The 14,741-nt window shown below is 40.9% G+C and overlaps 1 protein-coding gene across 1 annotated transcript; it reads left to right on the top strand.

Annotated features, from left to right (window-relative positions):
• The first annotated feature begins 687 nt into the window (after positions 1–687).
• Positions 688–3,656, top strand: LOC132628582 (uncharacterized). The gene is made up of 3 exons (XM_060344351.1): positions 688–1,172; positions 1,221–2,225; positions 3,602–3,656. The coding sequence occupies exons 1-3, from the start codon at positions 688–690 to the stop codon at positions 3,654–3,656; spliced, it is 1,545 nt and encodes a 514-aa protein (XP_060200334.1).
• Positions 3,657–14,741: the final 11,085 nt, after the last annotated feature.

Genomic DNA, 14,741 nt, shown 5'->3' on the forward strand with positions numbered 1-14,741 from the left:
GATGATGAACAATTGAAGGGAAATGGGTTGGGCCGGTCGGGTCGGGTCGTTTTAGGTAATGGACTGGATTTGTCTGAAATAAGAGTTAATTGGGCTGGACTGGGTGAAAAGGAAAATGGGTTGGATCGGGTAGAATTTAAACAACTGGGCTGGTCCGAATTGGACTTGTAAAAATGGCTTCAAATGACTGAAATTGTTGGGTATTTTCTTCGCTTAATTAATTTATTTGGACATCTTCATCTAAATAATTTGGACTAGGATTAGCCACTTTCAGATATATATAATATAACCTCTTATTAAAATAAATAACCGTGCAATAAATATTGAAAATATTAATACAGTGCTTTCTTAAGTAAATTTGAAATAACTCGTCCAAATTATTAACGATCAAGAATCACAGATAAAATTAATTGAAGGAAAAGTGGGACAAAATTGCGTGTCAACATTCTCTCAACGGATATTTGCGGGCATACATAAGATACTCAGCAAAATGAGGCCAACATATGGTTTGACACGAGTGAGAAAACATCCAAAGGGATGCGTGTAACAAACGACATTGATCTTCACACTTGCTTGTACCTGCTCAACAACAATGACAACTTTAGAAATTCTCGTTCCATATTAGAGTTCAATTAAGCTGATGCGGAGAACAACCCATTACAAGAACATCATAATGACTCTATCCTAATGACAAAGGGACAAACCATAGAGGAAATTGACAGACAACTCTGCATTGCTTATGAAGAAGACATGTCTGAAGTTGGATTGGATGACGAACAACACAGCCCTATTGGACATAACCTTGGGATTCCACACGAGCAGAGCGAGATAGTAACTCCTAACCAGACACCTCAGCAGCTACAATGGCAACCGCCAAACATTGAGCAACTTGTAAACAATGACCTTTCTCAGCATCCAACTTCAATGAATGTTGTATCACTTACTCCGAGCATGACAGTTGAAGAGACACAAACACAGCCATGCAACAAAAGAAAGACACTAAAGAGGAAGAGGATACAAAATGATACACAAATTTTGACACCTAGTGCATCGATTGATCAAATAGAAGTTGGCATTTTATTCAAAGACAAAGATACCGTGAAAAAGTGCATGAATAACATTGCAATTACTCGTCATCAACAGTACAAGGTAGAAAATTCATGCACGCAACGGTATTAAATCAGATGTGTTGACCCAACCTGCATTTGGCGTTTCCACAGTTCAAGGTTCAGAGGATCAGAACTTTTCAAAGTAGTTAACTTTGAAAAGAGACATAGTTGTTCAATAAATTTCATCACCTCTGACACGAGGAATGCAACTTCAAAAGTCATAGCGGAATACATTACAGACCTAGTACGCCATACACTACAAGAGATAACACCCAAATTTGTCATTGAAGAAATGAGAAGCAGATATGGCTTGCACATTGGCTACCACAAAGCATGGCGTTACCTCCAACACGCTTATAATGTCATAAGAGGAAGCCCAAAAAATAACTACACACTTCTACCGCAATATCTTCACATGATGAAATTAAGAAATCCACGAACAGTTGCTAACATCAAATGGACCGCTGAAAATAAGTTTAAGTATGCTTTTTTCGCTTATGGAGCATCAATTGAGGGTTGGAAACACGGCAGACCAGTAATGATGGTGGATGCAACCTTCTTGAAATCAAAATATCGTGGTGTGCTCATGATAGCAGTAGCAAAAGATGGAAACAACAGCATATTTCCTCTCGCATTTGGTATTTCAAACTCTGAGAATAATGAATCCTACAGGTGGTTCTTCAGACACGTGAAAAAGGTGTTTGGCACGCGCAAAGACCTACCAATTCTTTCCGATCGCCACGCATCAATTGCAACTGCAATCAAAGAACTGTATCCAAATACCCAGCATGGAATATGCATCTACCACATGGAGAAGAACTTGCAGAAATATTTCCCATCCGAAGCGATCCTATCACTATTCTACAATGCAGCAACTACCTACAAACAGGCAGAGTTTCGTACCTATATGTCACAGATACAACAAATCGACCCAAAAGCTGCAGAATACATAAAAGAAGAACCACCGGAAAGATGGGCACGTTCATTCCACACCAACAGGCGTTACAACATGCTTACAACAAACAATGTCGAGACAATGAATTCTGTATTGAGGAAAGCAAGGGAGTTGCCAATAATGACATGTATGGATTACATCCAGAACAAGCTGCAAAATTGGTTTTACCAGAGAAAATTGGATGCAACAGGACCGTCCCATGACCTGACATGTTGGGCTGAAAAGATTCTGCTTGAAAAGATAAGTAGAGGCTTCACAATGAAAATAAGTACATTTTACCAACACACACTTCAATATTAGTTTAGTGAGCAATGCATAGTTTAATTTTAACCAAACACAAAATTTATGCTGGATAAAGGAAGAACTATGACCCTATTTTTATACTTCGTTCTGCCGGAAGGGGCAGACTCTTATTTTAACTAGCATGGAATTATGTCGGTAGGGCATAACTATGACACTGTTTTTATGCTCACAATGAAAGTAAGTAGATTTTACCAACACACACTTCAATCTTAGTTTTATGAGCAATGAATAGTTTAAAATTAACCAAACACAAAAGTTATGCTGGACAAAGGAACAACTATGACCCTATTTTATACTTAGTTCTGCCGGAAGGGGCAGACTCTTATTTTCACTGTACAGGAAGTATGCCGGAAAGGGCATAACTCTCACATAATCTGAAAATTTCCACAAAAAATATCACTCATTTATATTGTCAATTTCCACAGGTAGAAAACATAACTCCCGTCAAATTTGTTGTGAAAGATGAAGGATATCAATACAATGTAGACCTGAAGAATATGACTTGTGAGCGCTTGGAGTTCCAAACTGACGAGTTACCGTGCACACATGCCATGGCAGTTATAGACAAAAGAAGTTTGCCAAAATCTACATACTGTGCAGACTGGTTCAAGAAACAAGCCTGCCAAGAGACATATAAAGGTGAAATACTATCAGTTGGAAATCAAGACTCATGGATTATTCCACAAAACATTATGGATATTAAAATAACGCCCCCTGATGTTAAAATAAGACCTGGAAGAAAACAAACAAAAAGATATCGCCCAAGAAGAGAATCGACAAAGTACACATACAGATGTGGTAGATGCAAGTTCTTTGGACACACTAGGGCAACCTGTAACCACAGTCCAGCTCTCAATCCATATTCAAGAAAATATAGGAAGAGGAAATTGTCATCCTAACATCACACTCTTATACATGGTTTATATGAATTTATCTTATGATTCTTGACGCATAATGCACACTCTGCCTAAAAGAAATGGCAAAACTTTGGTATTACTAAGACTGAGACTTCAAGCATCTTATCACACATTTATTCTTCTGTCCATTCTTTCTTTTATTATTTTCTTTTACTAAGTTGTTATCTTCTTGTTGCTGATAATAAAAAACTATATAATAGCAAGAGATAAATGTCCCTACATGAAATCTACAATTCTCTACCATAAAACATTGAGGAAAAAGAAAAAAATCATCAACTTTAATTATCCAGTTTTATAATTTATGCCTCCTGTGGCAGGTATAACAGTTTTTGCTGGGAAAACAAAATTGGTATCTCAAAGACTACATCCTGATAAGTTCAATATATGTATGCCTTGGGACATAACAATATTGTTTCTCTCTGTTGTTTTCATGTTTTACATTTATGTCGGAACCGGCAGGTCTTCCGTTTACAAAATAAATAAGTATGCCGGTAGGGGCATACTTATGTTGTCACGACCCAAACCCCGTGGGCCGCGACTGGTACCCTAACTGGGTACCCATACGTACCTACCCGACCGAAATCGAATCATACAGATTTTTTTTTTTTTTTAAAAACAGAAGTACAGAAATAGGCCGGTACAAATACGGCACGCACGCAAGCATACATATATATATATACATATACCTGAACACACAGACATTTACAAGCAAGCCGATAAGGCTAACATACAGACGAAACCCGTAACCCACACATCTATCTACAGGCCTCTACAGACATACAGAGTCATATGACGGGACAGGGCCCCGCCGTACCCAGAATATACATACATACGGAGTACACGAAGACAGAAGGTATATACCAAAGATATATGCTCCGAGTCAAAGGAGCTCTTCAAGTAGCAGAGTCGGAAACCTACGCGGGCGGCGTATCACCTGGTGCGTCTGTACCTGCGGGCATGTAGCGCAGCCCCCGACGAACGGGGGTCAGTACGAAAAATGTACCGAGTATGTAAAGCAGAAACGTAACAGATATAAACATAGTCCGAAGTAGAATCACAGAAATATAATGGGCAAAATCATAAGTCAAACTAACGGACAGAGTTATGATCCAGACAGACATACAGAATCGTGTTACACACAAATGAACAGAATTATAGTTCGGACAGACAGACGGAGTCATAATACGGACAGACGAGCAGAATCTGAATCCATACGGACATACAGAAGCAGAAGCCATACGGACATACAGAAATAGTCGTAACACAGACGGACAGACAGTAGTATGACGGGCAGAATTATGCATGCAGAGTAGCACAGAGTCATACAAAATCATACAAAGGCGTGTGCTTTATAAATACAGATGGCACACGCATATATTCATACAGATCCCGGCCCTGTCTGGGGGCGCGGTAACAGAACCCGGCCCTCTTAGTACGGGACGCGGTGGACAGACAGAATCAAATCAGATCATATGCCATCCTGGCCGCCATCCCCATACACAGATCATACAGACATACAGATCCCGGCCCGTACGCCGAGGGAAGCGGTGAACAATGCAGAGAAATATGCACGATAACAGAACCTGGCCCGGGTCGCAGTGAAAGAATGCATTGAGACAGACACGAATCGATAAATGAGAAACCACCTACCTACAGACTCAACATACAGACTCGATCAATCAGAAGGGTGCCAAACGGCGAGCCAAAATCAGAATATCCAGATGGTATGCATAGTACGCGCCTATATTCTAGTTGTGAAGGCACGACAGATTATGATCAGAATCAGATATCCAGATGCTCAGAAATCATTTGTATAAAATGCACAAAATATACTTATCATACACAAAATAATAGTTCAGAAGTTTTTAGAGAAAATCAGACCAAAATGGAAGTAATTAAAATCGTATCGGGAGTATCGGGCCTTGTGGGCCCGCCTCGGACCAACTCGAGGTTATGTACGTAAATTACTGATGTTTGACCTTATGAGGTCACCCATACTCGTTCGGGAGTGTTCCGACTCCGTTTGGGGAAGTTTTGTACAAAATGTCACTTTAAGGCAATTTGTAAGAAAATAGGTTCAATTGAATTGAAGGAATTGGAGCGGTTTTCCGTCTCGAATTCCGGGGAACGGATTCGGACCTAAGGCTCGCGGCCGAGCCTACCACATCCAGAACATGCCTAGGAACGTAGAGAAGTGCTTCACATACCTCGATGGCGCCTTATGCTCGCTCGGCGTCAATCCAAATTTCGTCCAAAATCTGGAAATGGTCAAGTTTACCATTTGGTTAGTTCCACTCTTTCAATATTCTAACTTTACACATAATTGCCTACCGAAATTTCGGCAGCATTTCCTCTGTATATACGACATCCCCGAGACTTGGCTCGGCTTAATTTATCAACACAACAACCCAAAGATAACATCCAAACAACAACAAACATCAATAGATACTAAAGCATACACTATGGCATTATTAGCCATCTTTCGACATAACGAAACATCTTTCGTTTCAAACTTACACTTTCAAACCAAACTTATTATTTTCATATTCATTACCTATCGAAGTAATTCCAACATACGTCGGAGGCATATCTTATCATTTTCACACGATATACAAACATACCAACTTTCCATTAGAGCCACTACTTATCCAATTTTTCCAACCTTCAACATACAAGTTCATAAACACATTTTTCCATATTCCAAGTTCATCAACAATAATCATGATTCGTCTCTTGATACATTCATTTCCATTTTTTTACATAAACATAACAAAGTTGCATACTTTCCTACAACAACTTGATAACCATTTTTCCAAGACAATAAAAATTGTTATCTTTCCATTCACTTCACCATAACTCAATTAGCATACAACCAAGATCAAATTCATATTCCATATCAAACCTAGCACCACACGGCCATCTCCCACACTTCCAATTTTTTTTTACTAATTCATTCCACTTCCTTTCTAATAAAATTCCCATCATATTACAACTAGATTACAACAAGAATTCAAGCCATTGAAATCATGCAATTGCATATACATTTTCGGCCAACACACCCTAAATTCCAACACACAAAATTTCCATGTTTTTCATTCATTCACACATACTACAACATACATATATATCATTTTTAGCACAACAAAAGCATGAAATTCTCACCTTTCTTCAAGCCCTTCACTTGGAGATAAAAATTGTTTTCTTGCCACAATATTTATACCAACTTGAAGAGGGCCTTGCACTTAGTCATAACCTCACAAGGGATGAATTTTTGAACCCAAGAATTGGCTCCAAAATTTTTTCTTTCTTTTTCTTTTCTCCTCTTTCTCACCCGAAATGGCTCCTCTTTTTTTTTGTTCTTGGCTTTTGTTTTGTTTCTTGAACCTTCTCAATACTTATCAATACATATATAATTCCCCATGGAATTTAATTATTCCATGGGCTTGGACTCCTTTGGCCGGTTGGGCCCCCTTAAGTTGGGCCTTTCTCCACTTATTTTTTTTGAACCCAAAATGGCTAGATTTTGCAATTTATGGAACAAGTTCCCAAAATTCCAATTTTTGCCCTTGGCCACCTTTCGTAATTCTTATACCATTGACTTCATAACTCACACATTCACACCAAGTAGTGTCCAATTGTGGCCTTATTCATCAAAAGTCCATTTATCTTGAATTTTTCGAATAAACAAAAATGTCAGATGTAACATTCTTCCCCCCTTTAGAACATTCGTCCTCGAATGTTAAATTGACCTTATGGGGCGCCATACCACTCCGGGAGGGTTCTCTTTATAGTCGTCCTTTGCTGATTTTCCGACATGGCTGCTTTGCCAACATTATGGGGTAATTTTTCACATCACCGATTTAAATGCCTTCATAATATATCTTCTCGTACCCCACGCAATCGTCGAACCATAAGCTATATTCTTGTAACCGACGAACGTTTCCTAAACATCATAGTCCACCTCATTTCCTATTACACTCCTGAATTCCTACCGCATTTTCGTAATCCCACTTCATACCAGACACTTCTTACCAACAGATTCAGGACTGGGATCGGACACGTCGAAGCATATCGGACGGATTCGTAATCGGAAGCAGACATGTTAAACTCTGGCGGATGGATTCATAATCGAAAGAAGAGATACAGAAATATGTCAGACAGATCTAAGATCAGAGTCAGATGTATAAAAATGTATCGGACGGATTTCGAAATCGGAATCAGGCTTACAGAAATGTATCATACAGAGTCACACTTAGAATCAGACATGCGGAGATGTATCAGACAGATGCGTGACCAAAATTAGACGTACGGAGGCACACCAGACGGATTTATATCCAGAGTCAGACATACAGAGGTGTGTCAGACAGATTCGTAATCAGGGTTAATCGTACAGAGATATGTCAGACAGAAACATATTCAGAATCAATCATACAAATCGTCTTGGGTGTCGCTTATCGACTTTTTCAAGGATTCTGCTTATTTGCCCTTCTTATCTCTCTTCTTCCCTACCATCCATACACTCTTTCTTTTTACAACCATCGTTATACCAGACTAACTTATGAGGTAATTGGGCTTTCTCTATCCCCTGACAACATTCGGGTCGTCGCTAACTATTATCCAGATTCGCTCAATTTTTCCGAGCGGTATCGCACCTTTTCTTTTTGCCCATTTCATCCGCGTCGGACTGTGTGATTTTTGTAAAGGCTCTGATTACTCCACACATTGTCCTTCACCTTTAGATTACCCCAAATTTTCATTTATATCAGTCATACCTACACTTGTGCAAAACTCTGCATTCCTTCCCAGGGGGTCACCCATCCCAGAATTGCTCTGGCCTGAGCACGCTTAACTCCGAAACTTTCATGCATTTCGACGCGTTAGGACGGATATAGTTTCGTCGATCGCCCCGTACGACCTTTGTCACGTAATTTTAGAGCAAATCGGGGTCTTCGCAAATTTTCGGAAAAATTTTGGTAGCGGGTCCCACCCCCGGCTAAGTCATACCATTACCATATTGCTTTTCTGAATCTCGGTATCCACCAAATTAACATTTATCTTACTATTTCTAGTACCCAGAAGTATGAGATCACGTGATTCAACAAAATACAAAATTATCCATACATACACTTCTCAAAAAGGATTGGCTGGCGTACCTGGGCGTGCACTCGAAGACGCTCCTGGATCCTGCCGGCCGGTTAAAGCAAACACGCGGTTCGAAGGACCGCTGTAACCAGAAGCTGCACCTCGTCCTCTGCCACGACCCGCTGGCGCTGGTGCTGGTGCTGGTGCTGGTGCTCCTCGCCCCGCAGGGCGCATGGCTGCTGAAGGAGAAGATGAACCTGCAACGGACCCAGCAGGCCGGGCTGAACCCGAACTGCCCTTAAGTGGGCACTCTCTGACTCGATGGTCTGGGCTCCCACAAAAATAACAAGCGCCCGTAGCGCGGTAGCACTCCCCCGGGTGGGATCTCCCACAGTAAGAACACGGGGGTATGGGTGGCCTCGACTGACCGGGACCTCTGGAGCTCTGTCCTGCGAACTGTGGGGGCGTACTGTAGGCTGGCTGGGACGAGTACCTGTTACCCTGCCGCTGGGAAGGCTCGCCCTGGAACCCCTCTGAATACCCAGCCGATCTGGCCCTCTTAGGCCGGCCCCTGTCGTAACTCCTATCAGGCCGACGTTCCCTACGTCGGTCCTCCATGCCCTGGGCGTGTGCCTGTACCCGGGCTACATGCATCCCTGGCTGAGCAGCCACGGCCAAACAACCATCAATCAGATAAGAGTCCAGTCCCATCACATACCTGTGCACCCTGTCGGCCATCTCAGCTACTATGGTGGGTGCATACCTAGCCAGTGAATCGAACTCTAGGCTGTACTCGCGAACACTTCTACCATTCTGCCTCAAATTCAAGAACCGATCAACCCTAGCTCTTCGTAGCTCTGGTGGTAGAAAATGGTCAAGAAAGGCCTTAGTAAATTCGGCCCATACCGCTGCGGGCGCATCGGCACCCCTGGAGAGCTGCCAAGACTCATACCAATTTGCTGCCACCTCATACAATCGATACGAAGCCAACTCCACAGACTCAGTCGGCGAAGCCTTAATCAATCGCAGTGTGCTCTCCATCTTTCTGATGAACTCCTGGGGGTCCTCCTCAGATTTTGTCCCGGAGAATTCTGGAGGACTACATGTCAAAAACTCACGAGCCCTGGAGCTCTCATACCTGTCCGCACGACCACCCCCAAATCCATGCCTGCGAACCTGTTCCGCCATTAGTGTGGTTAATAACTGAACCGCATCTCGCATGGCCCTACTTTCCGCCCCTGCCGGTGGAGCTGGAGGCTCGGGCGCTGGAACCTCAGGAGCTTGCGGTGGAGCCGTCTCCCGATTAGCAGCCCCTGCTGTTCTGATATCCTCTCGCGAAGGGGGTGTAACAGACCCAGACGACGGGGGCACATCCTCAAGTGCAGGCTGAACACTGGCCCTGGTAACCCTCGGGGCCTGGCTAGTCTCTCCTGCTTCAATCCTCGCCTTGCCCTTCTGGGCGGCTGTTGCCTTCCTCGGAGGCATTGCTGAAACATAGCAGATCGTTAGGAGAGGATCATCCTACTAATACGGTTCTATCGCACGATCTAAGAATCCAAAGAAGGGTAACATCCTAAATGCCCTGTAGTTTCCTGTTTATAGATGTGGTGCACAACACATCGATAAACAAGACTCTACTAGACACGGCCTGTAGACATACCGAGGACTAACCGCTCTGATACCACTTTTGTCACGACCCAAACCCCGTGGGCCGCGACTGGTACCCTAACTGGGTACCCATACGTACCTACCCGACCGAAATCGAATCATACAGATTTTTTTTTTTTTTTTAAAAACAGAAGTACAGAAATAGGCCGGTACAAATACGGCACGCACGCAAGCATACATATATATATATATACATATACCTGAACACACAGACATTTACAAGCAAGCCGATAAGGCTAACATACAGACGAAACCCGTAACCCACACATCTATCTACAGGCCTCTACAGACATACAGAGTCATATGACGGGACAGGGCCCCGCCGTACCCAGAATATACATACATACGGAGTACACGAAGACAGAAGGTATATACCAAAGATATATGCTCCGAGTCAAAGGAGCTCTTCAAGTAGCAGAGTCGGAAACCTACGCGGGCGGCGTATCACCTGGTGCGTCTGTACCTGCGGGCATGTAGCGCAGCCCCCGACGAACGGGGGTCAGTACGAAAAATGTACCGAGTATGTAAAGCAGAAACGTAACAGATATAAACATAGTCCGAAGTAGAATCACAGAAATATAATGGGCAAAATCATAAGTCAAACTAACGGACAGAGTTATGATCCAGACAGACATACAGAATCGTGTTACACACAAATGAACAGAATTATAGTTCGGACAGACAGACGGAGTCATAATACGGACAGACGAGCAGAATCTGAATCCATACGGACATACAGAAGCAGAAGCCATACGGACATACAGAAATAGTCGTAACACAGACGGACAGACAGTAGTATGACGGGCAGAATTATGCATGCAGAGTAGCACAGAGTCATACAAAATCATACAAAGGCGTGTGCTTTATAAATACAGATGGCACACGCATATATTCATACAGATCTCGGCCCTGTCTGGGGGCGCGGTAACAGAACCCGGCCCTCTTAGTACGGGACGCGGTGGACAGACAGAATCAAATCAGATCATATGTCATCCTGGCCGCCATCCCCATACACAGATCATACAGACATACAGATCCCGGCCCGTACGCCGAGGGACGCGGTGAACAATGCAGAGAAATATGCACGATAACAGAACCTGGCCCGGGTCGCAGTGAAAGAATGCATTGAGACAGACACGAATCGATAAATGAGAAACCACCTACCTACAGACTCAACATACAGACTCGATCAATCAGAAGGGTGCCAAACGGCGAGCCAAAATCAGAATATCCAGATGGTATGCATAGTACGCGCCTATATTCTAGTTGTGAAGGCACGACAGATTATGATCAGAATCAGATATCCAGATGCTCAGAAATCATTTGTATAAAATGCACAAAATATACTTATCATACACAAAATAATAGTTCAGAAGTTTTTAGAGAAAATCAGACCAAAATGGAAGTAATTAAAATCGTATCGGGAGTATCGGGCCTTGTGGGCCCGCCTCGGACCAACTCGAGGTTATGTACGTAAATTACTGATGTTTGACCTTATGAGGTCACCCATACTCGTTCGGGAGTGTTCCGACTCCGTTTGGGGAAGTTTTGTACAAAATGTCACTTTAAGGCAATTTGTAAGAAAATAGGTTCAATTGAATTGAAGGAATTGGAGCGGTTTTCCGTCTCGAATTCCGGGGAACGGATTCGGACCTAAGGCTCGCGGCCGAGCCTACCACATCCAGAACATGCCTAGGAACGTAGAGAAGTGCTTCACATACCTCGATGGCGCCTTATGCTCGCTCGGCGTCAATCCAAATTTCGTCCAAAATCTGGAAATGGTCAAGTTTACCATTTGGTTAGTTCCACTCTTTCAATATTCTAACTTTACACATAATTGCCTACCGAAATTTCGGCAGCATTTCCTCTGTATATACGACATCCCCGAGACTTGGCTCGGCTTAATTTATCAACACAACAACCCAAAGATAACATCCAAACAACAACAAACATCAATAGATACTAAAGCATACACTATGGCATTATTAGCCATCTTTCGACATAACGAAACATCTTTCGTTTCAAACTTACACTTTCAAACCAAACTTATTATTTTCATATTCATTACCTATCGAAGTAATTCCAACATACGTCGGAGGCATATCTTATCATTTTCACACGATATACAAACATACCAACTTTCCATTAGAGCCACTACTTATCCAATTTTTCCAACCTTCAACATACAAGTTCATAAACACATTTTTCCATATTCCAAGTTCATCAACAATAATCATGATTCGTCTCTTGATACATTCATTTCCATTTTTTTACATAAACATAACAAAGTTGCATACTTTCCTACAACAACTTGATAACCATTTTTCCAAGACAATAAAAATTGTTATCTTTCCATTCACTTCACCATAACTCAATTAGCATACAACCAAGATCAAATTCATATTCCATATCAAACCTAGCACCACACGGCCATCTCCCACACTTCCAATTTTTTTTTACTAATTCATTCCACTTCCTTTCTAATAAAATTCCCATCATATTACAACTAGATTACAACAAGAATTCAAGCCATTGAAATCATGCAATTGCATATACATTTTCGGCCAACACACCCTAAATTCCAACACACAAAATTTCCATGTTTTTCATTCATTCACACATACTACAACATACATATATCATTTTTAGCACAACAAAAGCATGAAATTCTCACCTTTCTTCAAGCCCTTCACTTGGAGATAAAAATTGTTTTCTTGCCACAATATTTATACCAACTTGAAGAGGGCCTTGCACTTAGTCATAACCTCACAAGGGATGAATTTTTGAACCCAAGAATTGGCTCCAAAATTTTTTCTTTCTTTTTCTTTTCTCCTCTTTCTCACCCGAAATGGCTCCTCTTTTTTTTTGTTCTTGGCTTTTGTTTTGTTTCTTGAACCTTCTCAATACTTATCAATACATATATAATTCCCCATGGAATTTAATTATTCCATGGGCTTGGACTCCTTTGGCCGGTTGGGCCCCCTTAAGTTGGGCCTTTCTCCACTTATTTTTTTTGAACCCAAAATGGCTAGATTTTGCAATTTATGGAACAAGTTCCCAAAATTCCAATTTTTTCCCTTGGCCACCTTTCGTAATTCTTATACCATTGACTTCATAACTCACACATTCACACCAAGTAGTGTCCAATTGTGGCCTTATTCATCAAAAGTCCATTTATCTTGAATTTTTCGAATAAACAAAAATGTCAGATGTAACATATGTGCTTTGTTGTTTATAAAATATTTTTAAATGCTGGAAAATTGGATAAAACATTCAGCACAATACAATTAACACTAAGTAAAATATTTCATTCATTCATAGCAAAATTTCATTCATACAAATATTGGAGAGGAAAAAAAAAGAAAAAAAAAACCAACAACATAGACTAAAAATAAAAATTCATTCATACTAAAACAAAAATTATGGCGTCTCAACTAATCCCAATAAAATGTGTTCTGACTGTTCAAAAAAGTTAAAAGGTTTTGTCTTTGTTGCTAGTTGTAGCAAGTTCTCTGAACTTAATTTCTACCGGAAAGGGTGGAACTTCTGTTCATAAAATGAGAAACTAGGCCGACCCCGGCAAACTCCTATAACCATCATAAATTTGGTTTTCAACAAAATAACAGCTTTCCGTCACAAATAATCCCCAATAAATGCATTTTGGCTAGTCAATAACTTCAAAGGGTTTGTCTTTGTTGCTGGATATGGCAAGTTTTCTGAACTTAAATTCTGCCGGAATGGACAGAACTTCTATTTACATAATGAGAAACTATGCCGACCCCGGCAAACTTCTATTACATAACAACCATGAAGTTGTGATGGAAAGGGTATAACTTGGATTTTCAACAAAATAACAGCTTTTATGAACAGAGAAGTTGAGATTAAAAATGAACACCATCAAATTACAAAGTGGCTTAAAGTTGAAATTTATAACACAAACAAACTGTACAATCTTATAACATTTACAAAAAACACAAGGGCGCACGAAAAAAAATTACATAGTGCAAAAATAACTAAGACAAACTATTTTTTTCCTTTCTTCACAGATCTTGCTCAACTAAAACAAACTATTTTTTTGCTGTCTTCACAGATCTTGCTCTCTTTTGCATGTCATACTCACACTCCATATCGTTATGCTCATGATAATCACTTCCAGCTGTATCTGGTGGCGTGTCATAACCCTTTTTCAGGTTATCTTTCCCATGACAAACCAAATTGATTGACCACTCTTTCATGTAGTCCATCAAACCAGAACCATCCCAACCAGCAGGATTTTGACCGCTAATCAGCATATCAGCAAACTTGATAAAAAAACGACCACAATTATAATCTCTGAAAGTCATAAAAGAGAGATGTTTTAGAACAACAGAAAAGCAAAAACAATAAAAAAATAAAAATCAACAAAAAACAACGAAAAAAGCTAAAAAAATATAAGAATGAAACGTACGGTCCTTGCTTTGGACAGGCAGCCCAGGTATATGTCAGATTGCTGAAGTTATTATATGATGGTATGAATAATTGAAAATCATTGACCATCAAAAACTTAGGGATCATACCACAGTAGGCCTTGACAATGCGAACCAAATGATCATCATTATGATTGAGTGAGTTATAAACTACCAATTTACGCTCATCAATCATGAAAACAGCAAGTACATAGTGAGAAATTGCTTTAAGATCATCATATCCTGGGCGAATAGGAATTAA

Source organism: Lycium barbarum, chromosome 2, assembly GCF_019175385.1.
Source record: "Lycium barbarum isolate Lr01 chromosome 2, ASM1917538v2, whole genome shotgun sequence".
In the NCBI taxonomy this organism is placed as follows: domain Eukaryota; kingdom Viridiplantae; phylum Streptophyta; class Magnoliopsida; order Solanales; family Solanaceae; genus Lycium; species Lycium barbarum.

Bases quoted from the DNA above. Each gene is read 5' to 3' on its own strand.
- LOC132628582 (XM_060344351.1), top strand. From the start codon at position 688: ATGACAAAGGGACAAACCATAGAGGAAATTGACAGACAACTCTGCATT. The intron at 1,173-1,220 runs GTATTAAATCAG...GCGTTTCCACAG, and splicing joins GAAAATTCATGCACGCAACG to TTCAAGGTTCAGAGGATCAG. The intron at 2,226-3,601 runs GTTTTACCAGAG...CTCCTGTGGCAG, and splicing joins CAGAACAAGCTGCAAAATTG to GTATAACAGTTTTTGCTGGG.